Source organism: Palaemon carinicauda, chromosome 27, assembly GCF_036898095.1.
Source record: "Palaemon carinicauda isolate YSFRI2023 chromosome 27, ASM3689809v2, whole genome shotgun sequence".
Classification (NCBI taxonomy): Eukaryota; Metazoa; Arthropoda; class Malacostraca; order Decapoda; family Palaemonidae; genus Palaemon; species Palaemon carinicauda.
Genome location: NC_090751.1, coordinates 37,495,193 through 37,505,324, shown reverse-complemented (window position 1 = coordinate 37,505,324; position 10,132 = coordinate 37,495,193). Strand labels below are relative to the sequence as shown.

At 32.9% G+C, this 10,132-nt stretch overlaps 1 protein-coding gene across 3 annotated transcripts in view; it reads left to right on the top strand.

Moving 5' to 3' along the window:
* Positions 1–4,153: 4,153 nt before the first annotated feature.
* LOC137621158 (venom protease-like) overlaps positions 4,154–10,132 on the top strand; it is an 8,794-nt gene continuing 2,815 nt past the window's right edge. For 2 of the 3 annotated variants that reach the window (XM_068351585.1, XM_068351583.1), the window contains exons 1-6: positions 4,164–4,292; positions 6,444–6,635; positions 6,932–7,009; positions 8,151–8,281; positions 8,519–8,622; positions 10,045–10,132. The exon at positions 10,045–10,132 is cut by the window's right edge. In XM_068351585.1, coding sequence (XP_068207686.1) covers positions 4,229–4,292; positions 6,444–6,635; positions 6,932–7,009; positions 8,151–8,281; positions 8,519–8,622; positions 10,045–10,132 — 657 coding nt within the window. In that variant the 5' untranslated portion in view covers positions 4,164–4,228. Of the gene's footprint in view, positions 4,293–6,443; positions 6,636–6,931; positions 7,010–8,150; positions 8,282–8,518; positions 8,623–10,044 lie in introns of all 3 variants that reach the window. The other variant, XM_068351584.1, reaches the window with a different exon arrangement.

The window sequence follows — 10,132 nt, the reverse complement described above, 5'->3', positions numbered from 1 at the left end:
TGACTCAGTAGGTAAACTTATAGGCTACCCCAAGACACCCATCCTTAGCTCACAAGGATGGTCAGGTTACAGACACTATAAGAAACTGACGAGTTTGAGCGAGACTCGAATCCCAGTCCGGGAGATCACCAAGCAGGGACGTTTCCAATAGACAACCACAACCCCTAAAAGGAGTTACTACCGATCGAGTTATGGGGACCTTTGACTAGCCAGACAGTACTACATTGGATCCTTCTCTCTGGTTTAAATGTTTAAAGGCATCTCATGAATGGCAAAGGCAAGGGACAGTGACATCCCCTATCAAGCAGGACAATACACTAGAGAATGATCATATATACATATGATAAGCGCCCAAACCCCCTCTCAACTCAAGCTAGGACCAAGGAGGGTCAGGCAATGGCTGCTGATGACTCAGCAGATAGACCTAAAGGCTCCCCCAAACCCGCCATCCTGAGCTCAAAAGGATGGTGAGGTTGCAGCGACCAAAGAAACTACCGAGTTTGAGCGGAACTCGACGTTCATCAGTCAGGGACATTACCACATCGGCCACCATTTTCTTTTTTGCCTTGATATACTCCGAATAGTCTGGTATATTCTTCACATATTCTTCTCTGTCCTCATACACCTGACAACACTGAAATTACCAAACAATTCTTCTTCTCTAAAGGAGTTAACTACTGCACTATAATTGTTCAGTGGCTACTTTCCTCTTAGTAAGGGTAGAAGAAACTCTTTAAGCTATAGTAAACAGCTCTTCTAAGAGGACACTCCAAAATCAAACCATTGTTCTCTAGTCATGGGTAGTACCATAGCCTCTGTACCATAGTCTTTCACTGTCTTCAATTAGAATTCTCTTGCTTGCGGGAACACTCGGGCACACTGTTCTATCTTATTTCTCTTCCTCTTATTTTGTTAGTGTTCATAGTTTATATAGGAAATATTTATTATAATGTTAGTCTTCTTAATATATCATATTTTTGCTTGTTTCCTTTCCTCGCTGGGCTATTTACCTTCTTAGGGCCCCTGGACTTATAGCATCATGCTTTTCCAACTAAGGTTGTAGCTTAGAAATTAATAAAGATAATAATGATAAAGGGCGCACATATTCCAAGAGTAAGGAGTAGAGTGGTGTCAATGTCCCTGACCCCCCTGAACAAAGGATCAATTATATATTCTAGTATAAGCAGTAAGTTTGAAACATACTTAACTTTACGGAATATGACACGTGATAGGAGCGTGGTATCTTCTAAAGGTGGAGATTTCCACGATCTAGGTAGTGATCATTTCTGAGAATGACGCGTCGAAGTGTTGCACAAAGGGGGAATGTACGCCGGCAATTCTTAGTGATGACTGGATCTCACCTGAGAGTTGCTGTGTGTCCTGTTTGTATATGATACATATTAATCATAAAAGACCAAAGTGCAATTATTCTAAATTTTATCATAAGCATTATATACACACACACACCACACACACACACACACACATATATATATATATATATATATATATATATATATATATATATATATATATATATATATATATATATATATATATTGCATTTTTTACATATACAAAATCATAAAACTAATAATATAGTATTCCATATAAAAATTTTAGCGTGAACTATTCTCAGTTTTAAAACCATCTTACTTCGCTCATGCTGTGGTCGTTATCTAAGCTATGGCCAACTGCCATTCTAGTGTGTAAGATAATAAATCAAGCTCTTCCCTATTCTTGCAATCATGGGTTGTTTTCGGTTCAATTTTAAGTTAATTGCGTTTGGCAGAACTTTTGGGCCTGGTAATCATGTCAGTGTCACTGTTATTATATTTCTCCGTTTCTTGTACAATAGTGTACCCGAGCCGTCAAAAGTTGCGGCTAAATATTTAGATAGATATGCACACACAGATTCAACTCTTCCCACCCCTCCCCCATTCCTAACTACAACCCACTGGGTCAGCAATTTGTGTGGTTCCGAGTGTACCTGTACCTGTGAGGTACCAGGGTATGACTACACTTCTCCCCCTCGAGCGTGACAGGACACTTTTATATGTATATATATATATATATATATATATATATATATATATATATATATATATATATATATATATATATATAGTATATATATATATATATATATATATATATATATATATATATATATATATATATATATCGAGAGAGAGAGAGAGAGAGAGAGAGAGAGAGAGAGAGAGAGAGAGAGAGAGAGAGACTTTCTCTTCATTATATAGAGATTATCCTGAATAGTGACATATATTGTATGTGAAAAAAATAACTTTTCAATATAGTTCTTTTTCTGATTTAACTAAGATAAATCTCTTTTCCCTGTAAAAAGAAAAAAAAACCCCTAAAATTATGTATTTACTTCAATAAATTCCGAGTCACAAATAACAACCTTCGATAAAACTAATAATTGGATATGGTTCGTTAGACTTCCTGAGAGAAAAGGTGGTCAAAATTTGTGATTCTCCTCAATTTCTGTTATTCAAGAATCTTTTTCATATTCTTAAATTGTCCTCTGGGAAAATGATCAGCAACGAACCCCGACATGAACATTTCTATTTCTTGTAAAATTTTTCTCAATGAAATAACTGACAAGTAATTATGAATCCTATCTTTGCATAATGAGAAAGTGTGCACAATAGGCTACGAGAAAACCCCTTTCATATGTATGTGATGAAGACCTAGTATAATCCCACACATAAAACATCAGGCCTTAAAATATAATTATTTGACCTATCAAAGAATATAATTCTTATCGACGTCAATATCTATGATATCAAATTGAACCTAAATTATCAAAATAAAATAAAATTATTCAGCTACCTTTTAGATAAAAGGACAATATATTATAATTTAACTATTCTATATTCATTAGCAAATGACTGTGTCAAAAACTTTCCAAAGAAAAAAAAAACACCTAATACTAAGTCTTGAAAAAAAAATGTGTAGTCGATTAAAATTATGTTCTTTCCATTTCAAAAATAGTTACTTTTCCTAAATGAGTATTGGTCATTGTATTCCCATAGCAAACAGTCATTTCAGAAATATAAAAGATCAAAATGTATTTGCGTAATACTGTATGCATATATTTCCTTTATCATTAACGAATATTTCTTATAAAAAAAAAACTGACAAACTATATTAGACGTAGAATTTCTTTAGTAAACTGCTGCAAAAATTGAGAAAATTATGGGAAAGATGTGATATTAAAAAAAAAATCAAGAAAGAGACAGGAACTTGGCATGTGAGATTTGGAGAGAGCCTTTGACTCAGAAGGATGAGGAAATATATTATATATGAGAAACTTTGGCCGACTCAGAACCTATTTTATTGTTTTAAACGGTAATAAGAAAACCACTTGAAATCCTTAGATTTAATTGATTGACTGCGAGCATTAAAAGATATTGGATAAACTTATATCTACCTATATCTTACAATCAATCAATGAAATCTAAGGATTTCAAGTGGTTTTCCTATTACAGGTAAACTATAAATATAGGTTCCGAGTCGGCCAAAGTATCTGTGGTTGCAGAGAGAGAGAGAGAGAGAGAGAGAGAGAGAGAGAGAGAGAGAGAGAGAGAGAGAGAGAGAGAGAGAGAGAGAACTAATAAATCTAAACCGGTTTAACGGATTACGTGAGATTAACCGGCTTATTTCATTAACCAACCTCAATGTGATAATAGATAGACAAACCTTCCGCTTTAGTAATAACATTGCCTTCACAATAACATAGTAAACATCGCATCATCAGAAACACTTAGTCTCATAGGTTTCACAGAACAGTTATCGTTAATACATTCTGGAACTCGTGCCACATGCCGCATCTCAATGTTGTTAGGCTTTCTATTGGATTCGTTCGGAGTTCTCCAGAAATCGTTCATCTCACAGTGCTAGTTTTGGGTTTCTTTAATTAATTGGCTTTCTTCGTGAATAATTCGATTTAGCAACGCTAAATGGAACGTTCGGTATTTTCTGTGCTTGATAACAAAATAATCCTCTTGGTGTTAGACACCATATATGCACTTTGTGATATTGTTTTCTGGAATCTAGACAATGATTCAATGATCTCTGGCAACTTACTCTGAAGAGTCTGGTATAAAAGAAGTTGCAAGCTGTAATTCTCTACTAGTATATATGTTACAGTTCCGCTACTCTAACAAAGATCTATTATTACTTTTTGTGATCTTTATTAGATATGCACTGGTTTTTACACTTCCTTTGGGTAACCTGGTTCATTGTTGGAATCACTCGCTCTCAAGGTAAGTTCAAGGTTAAACTGTTTTTTAATACTGCAGGCTACATTCATTGAAGATTATTGAAATATTTGTGGCGAATAGTTCATTGTACTTTGTTACGTAATGTGGATATGGTCACCTTAAGCCGGCATGGAAAGAAAATAAATGGGACATAAAATGAAAATGATGAACCAATATATATGTAGGCCTATAGATATACATATATATATATATATATATATATATATATATATATATATATATATATATATATATATATATATATATATATATATATATATATATATATAGGCTATATGATGTGCGTGTAGGTGTTTATTTATATATGTAACACACACACACACACACACACACATATATATATATATATATATATATATATATATATATATATATATATATGTATATATATATATATATATATATATATATATATATATATATATATATATATATATATATATATGTGTGTGTGTGTGTGTGTGTGTGTAGATGTTTATTTATATGCAATGTAATATATATATATATAATATATATATATATATATATATATATATATATATATATATATATATATATATACTACTTGAAGTAAAGAATATAGGATTCAATGACAGTATGGAATATTTAGTCTATGTTGTGGATCTTTATAAAAATAATGTGCGAAGACCTACGTATAACAGGTGCTATGGAGTCGTCTCAGATGAACAGCTATTAAAGTCTGTTGAAGAGAATGAAGTCACCTTGAGAAACAGATTCTAGGAAAACCATTATGACGTAAGCTTCGTTGATCACACTAATTACCTTGATTTAGTTCCGTCTTAAATGTAAAGAGAAAAAGCGTCTCAAATATAAACGCTATTTCCAGCCGGAAATGAGCATGGCTTAGTCGTCCCAAGTGCAAGTAGTTTCCTGTTTTAAAGGTTTAAAGGCCACTCATGAATGGCAGAGGCAAGGGACAGTGACATTGCCCTATCAAGCAGGACAATGCCCTAGAGACTGGCCATATTACATATGATCAGAGTTCATGCCCCTCTCCACCCAAGCTAGGACCAAGGAGGGCTAGGACATAGCTCATGATGACTCAGCAGATAAACCTATAGGCTCCCCCAAACCACCCATACTTAGCTCACAAGGATGGTGAGGTTCCAGAGACCAAAGGAACTAACGAGTTTGAGCGGGCCTCGAACTTCAATCGGGCCATCATCAGGAAAGGACGTTACCACTAGGACACCACAACCGTTGTTGTACATGGTTGATAAATGGCCTCGAAAAAAGACCGTAGCTTGATTTTTTTACATGTAAAATAACCGAGCCTGGTCGCAAGGATTTTGGGCGCGGCACGGGAACCCCTGAGCTGCGATCATGTTCGCCTGTGATTTTTCCAGATCGTATCCGGTGAAATGACAATTAAGAAAAACAATGGCATACCGGCACCAACAATAGAATTCGAATAATGATGTTATTTTCCCAAGGTTTCCAGTGACTTGAAGATTCATTTTTTATTGTATTATCAGGAAGACAAAGGAATAAACAAAATGTTTCACATTGTAAAACATGTTTTTATCCGGATTGCGAAATATAAAAATGGTGACCGTGGGAGATGATTTGAATGCGAAGATCACTGGAAGAGAAGGATAGTGAACGGTAGGTAGTTAACAAGTGTCTGGAAGGAGTGAGAATGGTGAGGGATTTTTTGTATCGGTTCTGTAACACGCTTTTCAATAGATTTACAAGGCTTTCAAACATGAATGTAGGTAAGCATTAATCACAAGAAGAGATGTTTTAAAAAATTATTTATAATTTCTGATGCACAAAGATTATTTATTTATTAAATTTCTTATTAGTATAGTTAATGACTTTTTGTCAGAAAATATTCTCAGATATGAATATAACAACTGGTGTAATAAAAAAAAAAGTTAATAGTTCATAAACAATCACTTGAGCTAAAATCCCTTACGTTTGTGTCAGTAATATTTCCAAGATGTAGCTATTCATTATGCACCGTAATCTCTCTGTGAATAAACAACTATTTATTGATAAAACTGGTGAATTAAATTATTTCCTTGCCCATTATGGAATCGATTTAGGCCAAACATCAGAAGAAACAACTAATTTCTAATATTTTCAACTGAGTTTTTCTTTCTTTTGAAGCAGATGTAATCTTCACCAACCCTTCTGAAACAAACAAGTCGCCGGGAAGTCCGTGCACCACGAAGGATGGGGGACAGGGCCAGTGTACAGAAATCCTAAAATGTCCAGGGATACGAGAGACTTTAAGCACAGATCCTCCTGTTATTTGTGGATTCAAAGGGATTTCGTCAATTGTGTGTTGTCCAAATGCAGGTGAGATAATTCAACAGACTTTTCAAATGACTAGCGGCTATTCCTTTATATTAAGACTTCTTTTGATTATATGCCATGGTTTTATGGCCTTCATTATTTCTTTTTACTTTCCATCAATTAAATAAATATTCATTATTTAGTCAAATTATCAGTTTATATCTTATGGAACATTGTAAGTGAATGATTTGTGAAAATTTTTGTTTTTACGACAGACATTTTGAAACTGGTTTGAAAAAAAATCTATTTGTTAGGTTTCTTTCAATTTCATTGAATTCCAAATGGTTTTATTTACACAGAGACGACACCTGGAACTCCCACTCTAGGAACAGCACCTGTCTTAGACATTAGTCCTCCAAATTCTTATAAAAACTTCGGTAAGTGTCATGAAAATAGTCTTTAAATTATGTAGTTTTAGTTAATCTAACTTTTCATCTCGGGATGCAACATCTTTGGCTACATCAGCTACCTTTATCGCTTCTAATGTTTTACCGTCTCGAGCAAATCATTAATTTCAGTATAACAAACAGTTTGGGAATTTTCGAAATGTCCTAACTTTGCCAGTAATCTCTTCTTTTGAATTCTGTTGCTGCATCAAAACTTTTCCTTGTCTTCATCACCATTACTAATGTAAATATGCACAGTTGTTTATTAGTAAATAACCAGAAATTACCAAAAATAACTATAGTAATGGAAAAATCTATAAGCAATATTTTACTCGTGTACACAGCAAGAACCACAGGTGTACGTACTAAGTGTACCTTACTGTCTGGGCCAGGGTTTATGATGCTGGAAATGCACGTTTCAATCGGTCAGACTCAATCAAGTTAGAATTGCTCTTTTAACTTCGATATTGTCATCTGGTCTCATGGTAAAAAAAACTTCGAAAACATGTTACTAACGGATACGTTCATTCTCCAGGGTTCCATAGTGTGTGTGTATATAAATATATATATATATATATATATATATATATATATATTAACTTCGATGTTGTCATCTGGTCTCATGGTAAAAAAAGAAAAAAAAAAACTTCGAAAACATGTTACTAACGGATACGTTCATTCTCCAGGGTTCCATAGTATATATATATTATATGTATATATATATATATATATATATATAATATATATATATATATATATATAATATATATATATATATATATAATATATATATATATATATATAATATATATATATATATATATATAATATATATATATATATATATATATAATATATATATATATATATATATATATAATATATATATATATATATATATATAATATATATATATATATATATATAATATATATATATATAATATAATATATATATATATAATATAATATATATATATATAATATAATATATATATATATATATATATATGTGTGTGTGTGTGTGTGTGTGTGTGTGTGTGTGTGTTTAATCAGACCACGAAAGGAACAGAGAAAAAATAACTTGTCTCGGTTTTTTATTTATTTATTTTTTTTTTTTTTTTTTTTTGCAGCATGCGGTACCGTTGGCCGTGTTACCATTACGACAGAATTCTCAAGATTTAAGAGGTCCAACGAACTCCGCATTAATAAGCGTTCTATCTTCGGAGGAATTGAAGCACGGAGAGCTGCATGGCCATGGATGGTATGTAAAGCAAATATATAATCAGACTATTGACATGGATGGAGGCATTGCTGAATTTAGGTAGCTCTATCAGAAGCGTTTAAGACTTATGAAAATTTCAGTGATTGGCGAGACTATTTTTTAGTCATTTGATTTGGTTTCTAGTGTAAATTTTATCAGAGATAGGCGCCAGTATTATAATTATGACAATATCACAGACAACTATAAGTAAAGGTCTAACCAGATCCATTCTTCCAGGCTCTCATAGGTATTAAAGAAGAAGTTGGGTTCAATTGGTTCTGTGGAGGCGTTCTCATCAACGAGCAATGGGTTCTCACTGCAGCTCACTGCTTGGACGACAAGTAAGTTCTCAGTTTCAATTGTGTAATATTTCGTTTAATAGTATTGTTCTATCAATCTTTTTTTTTTTTCGTCTTTTTTCACGCATGGATAGATTGACCTGGAGTACCTATAGATTTACCCATCTACTTCCATGTTGTTCATAAAGGTTGGTTCCTCGCCTTGATCTTTTCAAATGACATTTTAAATAATACAAAATCTAACTGCCAGATTTTCACAAAATGTATATAAAAACGTCACCGTGCTAAATCTGACACCAATAGGGATTGTGTTTGTGTTTTGACACCTGTTACATTAACAGTCAATAGTAATTTTATTTTCTTATGAGATTCTCCTATAAAATATTCTATATTACTTATCCATGACTTTTCACATTTATAATTAATTTGTTATTTCTCTATTTCCTATCCTGATTGGGGTGCTATCCTTGTTGGAGGCCTTGGAATTGCAGAATCCTACTTTTCCAATTAGAATTGTAGATTGGTTAGTAAACAAAGGATCAATTTATTTTTAGAAGGAATTATGTCCTCATTTAGCTTTCTTTGATTAATTTTACCATCTCAACGACCAGTATATCCTCTTACATCAGGAAAGGGGTTTGTTGGAGACAAAAGATATATTTCCCTTGGCCAATGACTGTAAACATAACACACCAAATAAAATGTTTTTTTTTTTTTCTGGAAGAAAATAGTTTGCATTATCTCTGATATTGTTACCGAGTTCTAGATTATACATGCCCTTAATGTATCCGTCCAAGTATTCATACAAAAAGTACATATCAAAACGGATTATTAGAGATGGACAGACTATCCTCAATGAGATTAGCATCTTTAGGCAAATGCAAAGCGAAGTCCAATATTTCTTTCACAAACGGTAGTGACAATAAATAAAGTAAGGTAAATTTCGATGAAGATCCAGTGTCAGACGTTTACATTAAACTTTATAAATTATATAAAAAATTATCAAATCTCTCCGTGATTATACAAACAGATTGTTCCAGTTACAGGGATTGTGTCGCTTATGTTTTCACATTTACTGTTATTAGAAAGAATACATATATTTATATTTTCTATACTATAAAAAGATTTGGAATATCTCACCAAATAATTTCACTGATGAAATCACTTTTTGAATATATTTTCTGCTTCTACATCAATGAGATTTATTCTCACCTTCAAGTCAGCATCGTATTAACAAATATATTCGGTTATTCTACGGGCAAATTGAAAATACAGTCAAGGGAGCTAGCTGTGATGACATGTCCTCAGTTTGTGACTGGGTGGTGATTTGTCTTCCATTATCTTACTGAGCTAAATATTAAGTGTTCAATAACAAACATGAAACTTTCACTCTTCATTAACTTGTACACTACTCATTCATTACATACCTGTTCTTAATTTTACTGGAACCTTCCTCTTCAACAGAATACCTACCATAGTTAGGTTAGGTGAACACAACTATGCAACGGCGAGTGACGGTTCGAATGAAGAGGACTTTGAAATCTCGCAAATG